We start from the raw sequence: 17,278 nt of genomic DNA on the forward strand, positions 1-17,278 counted from the left end.
AGCTCTTCTCTAAATTTTTGGTAGAATTCAGCTGTGAAGCCATCTGGTCCTGGGCTTTTGTTTGCTGGAAGATTTTTGATTACAGTTTCGATTTCCTTGCTTGTGATGGGTCTGTTAAGATCTTCTATTTCTTCCTGGTTCAGTTTTGGAAAGTTATACTTTTCTAAGAATTTGTCCATTTCATCCAAGTTGTCCATTTTATTGGCATAGAGCTGCTGGTAGTAGTCTCTTATGATCCTTTGTATTTCAGTGTTGTCTGTTGTGATCTCTCCATTTTCATTTCTAATTTTGTTAATTTGGTTCTTTGACAAAGGAGGCAAGGATATACAATGGAAAAAAGACAACCTCTTTAACAAGTGGTGCTGGGAAAACTGGTCAACCACTTGTAAAAGAATGAAACTAGAACACTTTCTAACACCATACACAAAAATAAACTCAAAATGGATTAAAGATCTAAATGTAAGACCAGAAACTATAAAACTCCTAGAGGAGAACATAGGCAAAACACTCTCTGACATAAATCACAGCAAGATCCTCTATGACCCACCTCCCAGAATATTGGAAATAAAAGCAAAACTAAACAAATGGGACCTAATGAAACTTAAAAGCTTTTGCACTACTAAGGAAACTATAAGTAAGGTGAAAAGACAGCCCTCAGATTGGGAGAAAATAATAGCAAATGAAGAAACAGACAAAGGATTAATCTCAAAAATATACAAGCAACTCTTGAAGCTCAATTCCAGAAAAATAAATGACCCAATCAAAAAATGGGCCAAAGAACTAAACAGACATTTCTCCAAAGAAGACATACAGATGGCTAACAAACACATGAAAAGATGCTCAACATCACTCATTATTAGAGAAATGCAAATCAAAACCACAATGAGGTACCATTACACGCCAGTTAGGATGGCTGCTATCCAAAAGTCTACAAGCAATAAATGCTGGAGAGGGTGTGGAGAAAAGGGAACCCTCTTACACTGTTGGTGGGAATGCAAACTAGTACAGCCGCTATGGAAAACAGTGTGGAGATTTCTTAAAAAACTGGAAATAGAACTGCCATATGACCCAGCAATCCCACTTCTGGGCATACACACTGAGGAAACCAGCTCTGAAAGAGACATGTGCACCCCAATGTTCATCACAGCACTGTTTATAATAGCCAGGACATGGAAGCAACCTAGATGCCCATCAGCAGATGAATGGATAAGGAAGCTGTGGTACATATACACCATGGAATATTACTCAGCCGTTAAAAAGAATTCATTTGAATCAGTTCTGATGAGATGGATGAAGCTGGAGCCCATTATACAGAGTGAAGTAAGCCAGAAAGATAAAGAACATTACAGCATACTAACACATATATATGGAATTTAGAAAGATGGTAACGATAACCCTATATGCAAAACAGAAAAAGAGACACAGAAGTACAGAACAGACTTTTGAACTCTGTGGGAGAATGTGAGGGTGGGATGTTTCAAAAGAACAGCATGTATACTATCTATGGTGAAACAGATCACCAGCCCAGGTGGGATGCATGAGACAAGTGCTCAGGCCTGGTGCACTGGGAAGACCCAGAGGAATCGGGTGGAGAGGGAGGTGGGAGGGGGGATCGGGATGGGGAATACGTGTAAATCTATGGCTGATTCATATCAGTGTATGACAAAACCCACTGAAATGTTGTGAAATAATTAGCCTCCAACTAATAAAAAAATAAATTAATTAATTTAAAAAAAAAAGTAATAAGACTGGGTTAAAAAGAAAGATGAGCTAAGACCTTTCTTAAAACAAAGCAAAGCAAAAAAGACCTTTCTTTTTTACAACAACCAGTTTTGAGTTTTATGTTATTTAACCTCAAGTGAATAAATTCCACCCAAGTATTATTAAAGAATTGGCAGCTTTTGAATGTTTTCCTAAAATTATATCAACTAAATTTTGCAAATGACTGTGTGGTTCTTAAATCCATATTTTAAATTTGATTTTTATGGATGTAAAAGTTAAGGCCCCTTTAAAAATATTTTGTCAGTTTATGATTTTGGTAGGGGAAAGTGTTAATGAATTTGAATGTGCTGGGCATTGGAATTCACTTCCAGCCAGTTCTGTGTTAGAACTGGGTACATTAATTCATAATGATGCTCAGCATAGATGTTTTATTTACTGGGTGTGTCTCCCTATACCACATCCATATGGTCATACAGATTTTCTCACTCTAGCCCCAAAATCCCATGTGCATTTTCCTACAGCCTTATCATGTTCTATATCCCTGCTTTCACTGAAAATTTAAAGAAAAAATATTCTGTTGTAGAATCCTGTCATATCATTATGTACTACCTTTGCACATTTTCTGATATAATGTTTAAGATAGAAAAAAAGAGGAACTTTCTCTCAGAATAAGAATATTGACTCCTTTAACATTATCAAGAGTATACACCATTGCCTTTTTTATAATTCTTATTTTAAAAAAAGGAGGACAAAGCAGAACTCTTATTGCAGTCTGCATATGTATTCTTGCATTTATAACTCTGTATTTCCTTGGCTGGAATGTCTTTTCCTCTCAGCCCAGCAAATCCCTACTTATCAAGCAAGGCCCATCTTATTACCACTCACTATGGGAAGCCTTTCCCAAGCCCAGCAGGTGAGATTCATAGCTCTCTCTTCTGCTTTACCCTTGAGACTTCCTTAAGCCCAACTGTGTCATTTAGCAGTGTATTATGGCTCTGGGTGCAGGAGGCGGTCTCGCCTGGGTTCTCACTTTCTCTATCTTTGTAGCCTTGATCACTGTTCCATACATGTTTATTCATTTTAGCATTCATTTACTTATCAAATGTTTATTCAGTTCCTACGGTTCCCTTTAACTATTGCTGCATAACAAATCACCTTCAAACTTAACAGTGTGAAACAGCAACCATCTTATTATCTCTTGCAGTTTCTGCGGGTCAGGAATTGGGGAAAGGCTTGGCTGGGCAGTGTTTGTTCAGAGCATGGTTGCCGTCACCCTTGTGCTGGGGATCCAGGAGCTGGGGGCTGGCTCTGCACTGCTATCTCTCTGGCAGGCCCATGGCTTCTCTATGGGCTAGTTTGGGCTCCACATGGGCTAGTTTGGGTTCCTTCAAAACATAGTGGCCTCAGGGCAAGCAGAAATGCTTAAGGCCAATAAGGGCTTCAAGAGTGAATATTCAGGCAGGCAAAGTAGAAGTTTAATCGCCTAGGCTTCAAAGACACAAAACCTTATTTTCCTTGCATTCCATTGGTTACCAGTGAATTCCTAACCTAACCAGGTTCAGAAAGAGGGGAGTTGGACTTTCCGTCTTTGTGGGAGAATGGTGGGATTCTAGGAGAGCATTTAGGATGGGAAGTCCTTCTGTGGCCACTTTTGAGAAATGCAGTCTAGCACACCCATCATATGCCTTGCGTTGTGCTGGGATGGGAGGTAACCTCAGTGAACAGACAGATATGGTCCCGTCCTCGTGGAACTTAGAGAAGGAGAGACCACATTTCATAGCGTAAAAATACAATTATTTTAGCCACCAAAGGGAAAAGGTATATAATTATATAGGATATTTCAAGAAAGACCTCTTTAAGGAAGTAACTATTGGACAAGAACTAAACAGGAAGAAGCAGTGGGTCATGCCAAGATGTGCCATTCATGGAGAGGCACTGACAAAAACAAAGGCCAGGAGATGGGAATGAAATTGAGTTATTTGAGACTCAAGAGCAAAGCCAGTGTGACTGAAGTGTCATGCATAGAGAGGAAGAATAATGAAATATGAGGTCCCAGAGATGGGCCGACTCATTGGAAAAGTCCCCAGTGCTGGGGAAGATTGAAGGTAAAAGGAGAAGGGAGCAGCAGAGAATGTGAGATGGTTAGATAGCATCACTGACTCAGTGGATGTGAATCTGAGCAAACTCCAGGAGATAGCTGGGGACCAAGGAGCCTGGCGTGCTGCAGTCCATGGGGGTCACAAAGAACTGGACACAACTTAGCAACTGAACAACAGTAGAACCAGAATTGGGTGGAATCCAGAAATGGAATCCTTGAAGACCTTAATAAAACTGTTAGGTTTTATTTTAAACGGAATAATAAGTCATTGGAAATTTTAGCACAGAGGTGTGTCATGCTCTGGTTAAGACCACTCTGGCTGTAGTGTGGAGAGTGGGTTGAGGAGAGAAAGAGGGAAAGCACGATGACTCTAATCAGGAGGCACCTTGGAGTTGTCCAGGCAATATTTACTAGAGGCTTGATTGATCCCTGAAGAAGGAAATGGCAGCCCACTCCAGTATTCTTGCCTGGAAAATCCCATGGACCGTGGAGCCTGGTAGGCTACCATCCGTGGAGTCGCAAAGAGTCGGACACGACTGAGTGACTTCACTTTCACTTCACTTGATTTCGAATAAAGTGTAGGAATTGGAGAAAAGGTTACTGTGCGTATTGTGATCGAGCTGGATAAATTTGTACCTCAGATACAAAATTTTATACCAGACCATCAGATTTTATTGGTAGTTGTGCTTGAACTAAATGCATCCCCCTCAGCCATTAGATTGTAAGTCTCTAAAGAGTGGGGGCCAATTCTTACTCCTATGTGAGTTTTTCAGAAAACTTAGTGTGTTGTAAGTGCTCAACAAGTATCTGTTGAAATGAATTTTATTCTTTTTTTGGATAGTTTCCCATATCTTAAAAGTACCTATAAGTTTCTTATTTAATTTATTGCAACAATTTCTTAGAAATGGATAAAATTGATTTTTTTATAGATTTATACTTGAAGCTTCCTATTAAAATATGAAAAGTGCGTATTTTAGTTTATTCTTCCCCGCCTCTTGAAGCCCATAATTGAAAGAGGAGTGGAATGGATAGAAGGATGGTTGAATGAATGGTTAGGTGACCTGTCATTGCACTTCTGTCAAAAAAGGAATAAACATGTGTTCTGGCACTGATGGTTGCTGCCTCCTGCATTCTTATGCTGGAAAGGAGTTATTCACAATTTATAATCTGTTATATAAATTCTGTATAATCTGTTATATAAGTTCTAATCAGTTGGTACACGGAGTTACATTTCTTACTGCCTAACAAATTTTAAAAATTAAAAAAAAAATCGTTTTGTTCTTTCACCTGTTTCTCATTTACTGCTATTTCTTGCAGTGTTTTATCTTAATGTAGACTACATTAATATCTTAATGTAGACTTAATTGCTGAAGCAGTTTTTGTTGGGGCACAAGAGTGTTTGACCCTTTGTATATCTTGTAATTCTGAGAAAAATATCTATAATTGAGGTTGAATATATATAAGCTGACTTGTTTTGAAGAAATCATTTTCTTACCTTTTACATTCAAATGTTAAAGAAGGAAAGCCCCTTTAACTTTAAGATTGTACTAGGCACTTAATTTTCTGCAGTATTTCTTAATTTACATAATTGGGAAAATTGTTTTTAAAGCTTGAAATAAAGTATGTTTTTCTAGTTTAGGTTCTTGAAACACCTTATACCTCACTAAATTTATTATTTGCTTATGAATCTACTGATTTAATAAGTTTATATCTTCTAGTTAATTTCACTTCCTGACATCATGCCTCATTCCGAAGAGTTTGAGGGTAGTTTATCAAAGTACTCACAAAGTGAACATTGAGGAGAAAAAAGTATACCAGAGTTCCAATTTCTTAGAACACAGGTTTCATCAAGACAGAATAAATTCTTCCCAGTAAATCCTTTTTGCTTATCACAGAGCATGATCTATAGTCCACATTCATTAAATACTTACAGAATGAATGTCTGAGGTTAGTGTACAAAACATATGCCAACAGATTAATTCACTTAGTTGAGATCCACAGTGTTGACTCAGAGCTTTTAACAAATGAGCAAAGACTAGTGCTGCTAATAACAGAATCCATACTGTCTGTAAGATTGAATGAAGCCATTTGATGAGGAGATATGCAGCTATTCCTAGGCAAAAATATGCAAATGGATATGTCCAAATTCAGTAGATTATGATGGAGATAACATTGAGTAATATATAAATTAATGTCCTTAAGATGAAATATGACTTTCAAAGTTTTTTTTTCCTTTCCCATAATCCAAGGGTAACCTTGAGTTTTAAGACTCTTGAGGAATAGATAGCCATTATTTTTAGCTAATTTTCCATGAAGCTTATTTCTCACATGTATGTTTGAATAAACTTGAAAATAGAAATTATTCCAAGGTTATGTTCAGTGTCAAGCATTTTGGAGAAAGAGAAGGTGCTGCTGTGAAAATGCAGAGTCAAATGCCGAGTCAGTTGGACTAATGTTAAAGTTTGTATCATCTCATCAGGGATTGGTGGATTACTAGATACTGTGTCAAAATAGATGATGATGATTAAACCACTGTGTGAAGGAGGGAAAAGCAAGTTCAGGTTATTGGGGCTGAGATTTTCCTCAGAAAACTCTGAGACCCACTCCAGTGTGTGGATGAATGTGGGATCTAAGACTCTCCCTTCTGTGTAATATCAGTATTCTCTTTTGTGCAAAATAATTTATAAGTAGCCAGTAATCAAATATACACAGTCATAAAAAGAAAAGCTCAATAAAGCACAGCTTAAAAGACTCACACTGAGTGCTCTTTCGGAGCTTCCCAGCGGGGCCTTGCAGCCCTAGCCCAGAAGGGGGTCTTGCCAAGCTTTTCTTGCCTCTGGGTTCCTCTATATTCTGAGCTGTTTACTCACTGCTCCGGGGCAGAGACCAGGGGGTTGGGTGTCAGTGCTCTGCTGCACAGTGTTCTAGTGCCTCACGTCCCATCCCTATTAAAAGAGAAAAAGGGTTAAGTGAAGACACTGAGAAGCCCTGATGGGAAGGAGGAAAGAGGTAGGAGTTGGACGCTCAGAGAACTGTTCTTAAGCTGGGTCTTCTCAGGTCACATTGTTTATTTGACCCACAATGGCTCCTAGTCTAAACCAGGAAATGGGAGGGTCCTTGTTACAGTACAACAGGTTAAAGGAGAAGCATTAAAAGCTTCTGGAAACTAAAAAAAAAAAAAAAAAAGACTCACACTGAAACGTCTAAGACAAATATTCTAAACACACCCGTGTCATCAGATGAGTTGAATTTCTACCAAGAGTTGCTAACCTGGTGTCCACAGAAACATAAATGATGCATCCTGATTTGTATCAGATCTGTTGTTATTATTATAGTTGTTTATGTGTGTGTGTGTTCTGCAGATGGAGTCCTCAGATTTTTCAAATAGTCAAAGAACTTTGTGCCCCAGATAAACACTGCATAAAGTTGTAAATGAACCACTTAAACACTGATGGACATCTCTAAAAGAGGATGACTTTAGAACTGGAATAGTCAATCAGTCAGTTCAGTTGCTCAGTCGTGTCTGACTCTTTGAGACCACATGAATCGCAGCATGCCAGGCCTCCCTGTCCATCACCAACTCCTGGGGTTTACTCAAACTCATGTCCATCGAGTCGGTGATGCCATCCAGCCATCTCATCCTCTGTCGTCCCCTTCTCCTCCTGCCCCCAATATTAGGGTCACTCAATTTGTAGAAAAACCTCATCTTCTCTATGTAGAAAACTGTATCTGAACCCTTCACATTGGTTAAGAAAAAATTTTACTGAGCAGGTACTACGTGCATGACAGTGACTTTTAGTAACTTCTATGTTTTAGGGATTTGGGCACTCTAGCTAAGAGGCAATTCAAAGATACTGAACAAATTGTTAAGTAAGCTATAAGAACTGACTTAGTCCTAAAATGGACAGGAAGTGAATAGCTCCAGGAATCCTGCATTGCTGCATCTTGTCACAGCAAGTGCTGAAATGAGTGAACTAATCATTATTTTTACCCTTATGTTACAAACCAAAGTCTGAAGTGGGTGAGTCCAAGGACATAGCCTACATTACTGTTTTTCAAAGTTTAGCCCCAAATCAGTAGCACCAGAACCATCTGGGAAATTAGAAATGTAACTCCTTTGCCCCTAATCTGGTGGTGGGCTCAGGAGAGGGTATTTGAAAGACCAAGTCCTCCAGGTGAATGGTACAAAATCAGGTTTAAGATGGGCACAATAAAGGACAGAAATGGTATGGACCTAATAGAAGCAGAAGATATTAAAAAGAAGTGGCAAGAATACACAGAAGAAATATACAAAAAATGATCTTACTGACCCAGATAACCATAATGGTCTGGTCACTCATCTAGAGCCAAACACTCTGGAGTGCAAAGTCAAGTGGACCTTAGGAAGCATCACTACAAACAAAGCTAGCAGAGGTGATGGAATTCCAGCTGAGATAATTCAGAACCTAAAAGATGATGCTGTGAAAGTCCTTCACTCAGTATGCCAGCAAATTTGGAAAACTCAGCCATGGCCACAGGACTGGAAAAGGTCAGTTTTCATTCCAATCCCAAAGAAAGGCAATGCCAAAGAATGTTCAAACTACTGCACAATTGCACTCATTTCACATGCTAGCAAAGTAATGCTCGAAATTCTCTAAGCTAGGCTTCAGCAATATGTGAACCGTGAACTTCCAGATGTTCAAGCTAGATTTAGCAAAGCAGAAGAACCAGAGATCAAATTTTCAAAATGCGTCAGATCATACAAAAAGCGAGAGAATTCCAGAAAAACATCTACTCCTGCTACATTGACTATGCTAAAACCTTTGACTGTGTGGATCACAGCAAACTGTGGAAAATTCTTAAGGAGATAGGAATACCAGAAACCTCTGCCTCCTGAGAAACCTGTATGCAGGTCAAGAAGTGATAGCTAGAACCGGACATGAAACAACGGACTAGTTCCAAATTGGGAATGAGTACATCAAGGCTGTCTATTGTCACTCTGCTTATTTAACTTACATGCAGAGTACATCATGCAAAATGCCAGGCTGGATGATGCACATACTGGAATCAAGATTGCCAGAAAAAATATCAATAACGTCAGATATATAGATGATACCATCCTTATGGCAGAAAACAAAGAGGAACTTTTCATCAAACAAAGACCTCTTGATGAAAGTGAAAGAGAAGAGTGACAAATGAAGATCATGGCATCCAGTCCCATCACTTCATGGAAAATAGATCGGAAAACATGGAAACTGTGACAGACTTCATTTTCTTGGGCTCCAAAATTGCTGCAGATGGTGACTGCAGTCATGAATTTAAAAGACACTTGCTCCTTGGAAGAAAAGCTATGACAAACCTATACAGCGTATTAAAAAGAAGAGACATTATTTTGCAAACAAACATCCCGATAGTCAAAGCTATGGTTTTTCCAGTAGTCATATGTGGATGTGGGAGTTGGATCATAAAGAAAGCTGAGCGCCAAAGAATTGATGCTTTTGAATTATGGTGTTGAAGAAGACTCTTTTTTTTTCCCCAATTATTTGTATTAGTTGGAGGCTAATTACTTTACAATATTGTAGTGGTTTTTGCCATACATTGACATGAATCAGCCATGGATTTACATGTGGCCCCCATCCTGGAGAAGACTCTTGAGAGTCCCTTGGACTGGGGTTTTCTAAAGGAAATCAGTCCTGAATATTCATTAGGACTGATGTTGAAGCTGAAGTTCCCATTCTTTGGCCACCTGATGCAAAGAACTGACTCATTGGAAAAGATTCTGTTGCTTGGAAAGATTGAAGGCAGGAAGAGAAGAAGTCAACAGAGGATGAGATGGCTGGGTGGCATCACTGACTCAATGGAAATGAGTTTGAGCAAGCTCCAGGAGATTGTGAAGGACAGGGAAGCCTGGCGTGCTACAGTCCATGGGGTCAAAAAGAGTCAGCCTTGAGTGAACAACTGAACAACAACAAAAGTTTGAGAAGGGCTTCCTAGGTGGCTTGGTGATAAAGAATCTGCCATTGTAGGAAACACATTCAATCCGTGGGTTGAAAAGATACCGTGGAGTAGGAAATGGCAACCTACTCCATTATTCTTGCCTGGAAAATCCTATGGACAGGGAAACCTGGCAGGCTGCAGTTCATAGGGTGGCAGAAAGTCTGACACGACTGAGCATTCACACAAAGTTTGAGAAACTCTGCAGTCCTGTGTTCCATATTTCTCCTTCTGCTAGGATAGGATGGGGACCTTAATTCATATTCCTACCAAGACTGCGTACAATAATGGAAGAGAATTCTCCAAAGAAAGATCAGTGTTGGCTAATTAAGAAAGGGAAATAGATTCTGGGCAACCAAAAAATACCCAGCACCTTCTACATTCCTTGAGTCAATGACATTTCCCTTTTGCATACACGGTTATCTTGCTTCTATAGTTATTGTTGAAGGTGGGCTTCATTCCAGGACTGCTCGCCTCTAGGAAGAAGGGCATTCATTTGGATAACATTTGTGTCTCTCTTCAACACCTTCCCAGCGGAAGCATCTGACTCCTGAAATTGGGTGGAAGACCTTGAGATTGTAGCTCAGATCTCTTCCTTCTTTCCCTATGGGTCTGTCTGCTTGTAGAGAACGAATATATTCTGCTGTTCTCTTTACTGTACAGGAAGGCAGCTTGCCCTTAGAGGGAGGATCTGTGCTCATGTAGCTGTGCCAGGAAGTCTAGACCTGCTTCATTCTGGGGTGAGGTGTCAGGAAACCACAGCTGCTCACTTAAGCAGTTTTGCACCACCTTTCTCTGTAATACACCTGACATCTTGATTTGCATGGATTTGATTTATGAATCTCTCTTTCAGGCAGAGAAGAATAGTGTCAAGTATGAGGCCCCTTTGAATCTTATTAAATATCCTTTATGAGGTTTTCTTTGAATACATGAGCCATCAGAGAATTGTCGATTTGTCATGTTTGTTTGTTTGTTTTACTAACTCATTCATCTGAGTATTTGTAATTTTTGCAGATCTATTGTATGAGAATTTAAATGTTTCAAATGGGTTGTTGCCGAGGTTTCAGGAATTACTTAAATAGTTTTATATAATCATTCGAATTGGAAATCTCTTTTTAGGGGCGTTTTGTTCTATAGATGTGAGTTCATTTTAGGAGAAAAACTGTTGTCTCTGTCATAACAATAAATTTAGCTCCAGATATATGTGTTATGATAGATATGCATTTGGATAAGTTTTATAAATGTAATGAAAATGTTCTTTTATTGTTGGTTCTCTTCTTATGACTATGGGTAAGTATTAATGTGAGAAACACATATCTATTTTGGCTACAGAGTCAGGCCACACTATTATTTCTTTAGGACTTCAGGTGGCTGTTCCATGTAACATGTGTATCCAACCAAGTAACAGAGCTGCATATTATTAGCCTGATACTTACTCAAATATAGGATAATTAACTCCTGAGTCTTCTCTACTCTGTCTCTCTTTTCCTTGGAGACTTTCTCACCAATAAATCACTAAACTAACACTGTTGAATTCATAAGATGAAAGCTCCAAATGGTATAGCTAAAAGGATGAAAATTCTAATATTATTTTCCTAAATGCTATTTGTAGGTTATCTTTGAGCTCAAGGGAGAGACGTTATTTACCAAGCATACGGCAGTGAGATTGGTTGTAAATGAAAACATATGCTATATGCTCTTTGTCTCTGACATTTATTTTCTCATGCGTTTTCATCAATTTATATTTGCTTTTCTTAAATGTCATTATTTATCCTGTAATATATGCATCATGAGTACTTTTTTTCTTGTTGCTAATTGTAAGCATCCGTCTCTTACAATATGTACTCAGAAAGTGAAGTCCAAAATAGCCTTGTTATTTTCTATAGAGCGGTTTAATCATTACAGTCTCATGTGATCTCATCTCCACTGAGATGAGCTTCCTGAGAAAATATAGAGTTGCCGTGTGTTTGTTAAAATTCAAGTTGAATAAATTACCGTAATATTCAGAACCTAGGCAGGGGGAAAACAATGTTTTCCTGCCTTGCATGCATAATACTCCACACTTTCTCCATTCTGAAACATAGTGTGTTTTTATGCTAAAATGTCATCATGTAGTACAGGTCAGTGTTGCATAGACAGCAGTCTACTTTCTGAGCAAACGGTTTCTTAACAGCCATAAATTTAATGCTATCCCTGAATTACAGAATAGACCATTAGAGCAGCATAGAGCAATTAAGTTTCCTTATTCCAAACTAACCATCGACTGCATGAAGTTAACTGAAATACTTAACCTCTTTTCCTACAAAAGGAAAAACCAGTAAAAGGTTTCATATAAAGGTATATTATAAAACTGATCAAGGAGTTAAAATGCCACAGTGATTAAAATTACACATTTCTCAGATCAGATCAGAGTACCACATTTCTGAATTTGTCCCATAAATCTTCATTAAACTTTGTGTGCCAAGACTAGAGTCACTCATTGTTATCTACATTTTCAGCTCTACCCATTTGCAGAAAATCGTGTTCCCAGAAAGCACAGAAAGCAATTTCATTTATAGTGAAGTGGTATAAAATTTTCACTTCGAATCTCTGTAGGGAAGCATGGGTTATTGAAGGTTTTCTGTTGAGAAACAATTACTCTATCCATTTACTGAATATTGTTTATTTTTATGTTGTGTGAAATGCCCTGTGGGCCTCTTAGAATTGACTGGAAGAACCAATTGAGGAAGAAAATATCCAATTAGCTCAAAATTTTACAATGTACAGAGTTTGCATTCTTTGAGAGTCAATATGTTTGTTTTGGAGTTTTTGTGCGATTCCCGAGGTACCAGCCTTGCCTTTTAAACTGTTACTTAGCATAGTTGTGAGTCTAGGCCTGCTTGTTTAGAGTTATTAAACCTCATGCACTAAAGGATTTCTAGTTCTTCCAATATTAAATAGTTCTATATTTGTAGTCAAAGGTTGACAGTTACACTAGTTTATATCTTGAGAAGATATCTGAAATTGCCTGTCGCTGCTCTGTGGTACCCAAATGGAAAAGCTCTATGCTTAAGTTGAATATTTGTTCAGGCAACAGTAGACGTCTTTACTTTGTTTTATTGCTTACTAATCTCAGAAGTGGTTGATTGCCCACCTCCTGGAGCTTCCAGTTCTATTTCCACCCTCCAACTCAGAACAGATAAGGTGGCCTCAGCCTTTCAATGTTTTAAGACCTTCTGATACCATCTTTCTGACTTCAGCTTGGCTTTTTTTGCTTGTTTGTATGTTTTGTTTTGTTTTGTTTTGTCTTAAATATGAAAATTTCCAGCAAATCTCTACTTTCTTTTTAAAGCAGTGGGAGGGAAAATTTACCGAGTGAAGCTGTGGATCAAGGACTATGTTCTTTGGGGATCTTGGTCAAAAGTTTAACAAGCACATTAGCAACCAGAATCAGTCAGGAACATTGCCCTTGTTTATTCATTTATTCTCATTCCTTCTTCCTCTGAGACATTTCTCAGTCAGTTTTCTCTCTTTCTCCCCACCCCCTGCCCCCATTTCTCTTCCCCTTATATTCAGTCCTTCCCCTTTTATTACCATCTTGCTTAATAGTACAAGTGTGTCTTCAGTCCTCTTATCTTAGGAGTTGTTGAATTCTCTTCATCCGGCCCTCTACTGCTTCATCTTCCCTTTTCCACATATATATTTATGTACATATGTATGGGTGTATATATACACACACACATTTAAGAGGGCGTCAGAAGATGAGATGGTTGAATGGTATCACCAATGCAATGAACATACTCCAGGAGATGGTGAGGGATAGGGAGGCCTCGCATGCTTCATGCAGTCCATGGGGTCGCAAAGAGTCGGACACGACTGGGCGACTGAGCAACACCATACATATATTTATATAGAGAAAAAACGTGCATATATACATAAATATACATGTGTATAAAAGTCTGCACACTTTCTGAACTTACTTCCTTGTAATTTGTAAAGTTCTCAGTGCCTTGAAACCTGCCTTCACTCATCCCATCTCCTCTACACTGACTCTCCAAAGGCACATAATCATTTATTCATTCAGCAAGCTTTATATTTGAGCATCTCTCTGTACCAGAAATAGTTCAAGGCTCTAGGAATTTAGTGATGAAAAATCCTGACACTATCCACTCTCAGTGTTTCAAAAGACCTTACCATCTCTAAACTCACAAGAGGAGGAAAATATTAGCCAGATAAGTACACAGGTATATAATTGGCCAGTTGCACAGTGCTATGACAAAGGCACAGATGATGTATAATCAGTAGAGGAAGATGTAATCAGACCCATGGCTTCAGGGAAGTGACCAAAATCTGATGGCTGAGTACACGTTTATCAGACATAGGGAACAGGTTTTATAAAGGCCCCAAGACAAGAAGCACAAAAGCAATTAAAGGAAGGCTTGGGGGATGAGAAAAGCAAACAAAGCATAGAATTCATGAGCCCTTTTGTAGTTAGAGAGGCAGGGTCCTGATGGGAAGATATGGCTAGGGCTTAGGATGTCATCTTTTTCCTGCAGGTAGTAGGATGCCAGGAAGGAGGTCTAAGCTAGAATTGGGCAGGAGGGAGTAAGGCAGGATTAGTGATCAGATTCCTATTTCTCTAAGCTTACTCCCCATGTTTTTCCAAAGAATCTCCGTATCTTAAGCTTTCATTCATGTGTACCTCCCTGCAGGCTTTTCCCTTTCAGTTATTATTGCACACTATTTAAGAAAATATCTGTTCTATGATAAGGTATAAAGAGATTTTTTTTTTTTATCATCCCTTTGCAAAAAGTGATCAGATTACATTTCATACCCAGCAAAGAGGGCAGGACCTCTGGAAGAAAATCAGGCATAGTGCCTTTTTTTTGTACAGGATCTTAGAATTTTTAACCCTTCACTGTAGTTCTTCAAATTGAGATAAAATAGTGCTGTGTGTTCTCTGGTTAGCTGTCCAAGCCATTGCTTTTAAACCTTTGTATTTGAAATATACCTGGACATGTCACCAAAAAAAAAAAAAAGAAAAAATCATATGAGCAACTAACAGTCATGGATATCTCTACCAGAATCACGAACAGGTCCTTGTATGCCAGCTCTGATTCCACTGCAGCCTTCCCACCCAAGAAAATATAACCAAGATGCAAGTGAAGGTGAATCATAAGCTATGAAAAATACATACAAATTATACACACACACACACACACACACACACGTATACATATACAGCATGATCTGTGTCTTGTGTATTTTGATACATAAACTTGTCCTAATAGTCACATTTTTGACACACACCTAAATATCTTCCCACAAATAGGATAATATTTAGAGATTGAGTTGAGATCCTCCAACTCTAGTCTAAGGTCCTCAGCATCTTTCCTGTCTACTGTACTGTGCCACCCAGAAGTTGGAGCATTGTTTGACCAGGATTTACACTTATCATGCCATGCTGATGCTGGAGTTGCAGATCTTTTAAGAAGCTTACCACTCATTTGATTAGATATGACACTCAGGTAACAGATGTGAACCATAAACAATAAAAAGTATTGAAAGCATTAAATGCATAATATAGATAGTAAAGATTTTAGGGATTCAAAGAAAAGGAAAATAGTTCTGGGTAGACAGGATGGGCAGTAAAGATTCGTGAATCAGACTAATGACAGGTCAGTTCTTTCTCATTCTTCTTTCTCAGTTCAAATGGCACCTTTTCTCAGAGGCTTTTTGGAAGCACTCTCTCATAGAAACATTCCCTGTAGCCATCGCTTTTATTGTATCACCCCATCTGAGTCTTTCTGATTACTTCTCAAAAATCTGAACTTACCACATTTACCTGTTTCATCATTCACTGCATGTGCCACTCACTAGACTGTTATTTCCATGAGGCAGGGATTTTCTCTCTTGTTCACTCTATGATCTCAGAGACTCTGATAGTGTCTAGCACATGTAAGGTACTCAGTTCTATGTCCTTAGTTAATTAAGATGCAAAAGTTTTAAGTACTTTAAGTGTACACTCGGAAATTCAAATGTGATATCCATTTACATTGCCCAAATTCTCTACAGTATTTCGTAGGTGACCGTGTGCATGTTCTTTTACAAAATTTGGATTTATACTGGGTTAGGTGTGACTTTCCCAAGTTCAATGTTAAAGGCCAGGGAGTTTCTTATTTCTCATAAGCTATTTCACATTTAAAGGAAATAGTGTCCTGTCTACTTTTTGTTTTCTCCAAATTGATAAGGCTAAACCATGAGTAATCTCATTCACCACATAGTTTTGGAAAACACCACATTTATATGATAAAGGCATCCTTGAAATCAGGTAAAATATTTGGCATTGCTGTTAAATAAATTTGTGTAAAAATATCAAGAAATACTCAGATTGGTAGAACGTCATTTTTTAGTCATCTGTGTGTGTGTGTATGTGTATGTTAATTTTAATTTTCTTCATACCCAAGAAAGCTAAGGGGCTGCTTTATCTTGCTTTAAATACAGTAGCTAAAGGTGATACTTCTGTTAAAAAAAATTCTATTTACTTTGGGGAAAAAAGTGACCTCTAGACATTTATTTGTTTCATTTGTATTTCCTTTAGAACTTCTTTTCTAAATGATGGAGGACTCAAAATTGCCAATGTAACTAAAGCTGATGCTGGAATTTATACCTGCATAGCAGAAAACCAGTTTGGGAAAGCAAATGGCACAACACACTTGGTTGTTACAGGTAGGTGCCTTTCTTAAGAACTTCTTTACATAGGGATATGCTGTGTGCCTTCTTACTGAGATCAAAGGAAAAAAATGTTTCTCATGATATTCAGTGCACTATAAAGGTCGGCCTTGTGTTTGGCTCAGACAGGAAAGAATCTGCCTGCAATGCAGGAGACCCGGGTTCAATCCATGGGTCAGGAAGATCCCTTGGAGAAAGGAATGGCTACCCACTCCAGTATTCTTGCCTGGAGAATTCCATAGACAGAGGAGCCTGGTGAGCTACAGTCCATGGGTTTGCAAAGGGTTAGAGATGACTAAGTGACTAACAGTTTCACACTTTCACTGTCTTTAACAAGTGACAGTCAAGAGACCAGTTCTTAATATTTCCTTTACATCACAGTGTGTACCAGGAATCCACAAGTTACTAGTTGGCATAATGGTCAATAGAATTGCAAGTAGCATATGCTGCTCCTATACTTTTATTTTGTGCTATTCTATTATGTCAAATCTTTTGTACATTTTTTCCCTTTTCAATATCTTTAATATTTTATGGAGATGTTTAAATCTCGGCAGTAATCCTTGCTATCAGTCAGAGTTACTTAGAGTTGTGGTTGTATTTTTGTTCATTTATTTGTCAAAGAAAAACATGGAGTACTACCATGCTTGGGTTACCCTTCCCAGCCGGTGTAGTGGTAAAGAATCCGCCTGCCAATGCAGGAGATTCAAGAGACACAATTTCGATCTCTGCATCAGGAAGATCCCCTGGAAAAGCCAATGGCAACCCACTCCAGTA

The 17,278-nt window shown here is 38.5% G+C and overlaps 1 protein-coding gene across 1 annotated transcript in view; it reads left to right on the forward strand.

The window, feature by feature from the left end:
• Positions 1-17,278, forward strand: part of CNTN3 (contactin 3) — a 393,558-nt gene that overhangs the window by 291,045 nt on the left and 85,235 nt on the right. Inside the window, exon 13 of the mRNA XM_043886672.1 lies at positions 16,374-16,501. Coding sequence (XP_043742607.1) covers positions 16,374-16,501 — 128 coding nt within the window. The remainder of the gene's footprint in view (positions 1-16,373; positions 16,502-17,278) is intronic.

The sequence above is a fragment of the Cervus elaphus genome, chromosome 24, assembly GCF_910594005.1.
Source record: "Cervus elaphus chromosome 24, mCerEla1.1, whole genome shotgun sequence".
NCBI classification, from domain to species: Eukaryota; Metazoa; Chordata; class Mammalia; order Artiodactyla; family Cervidae; genus Cervus; species Cervus elaphus.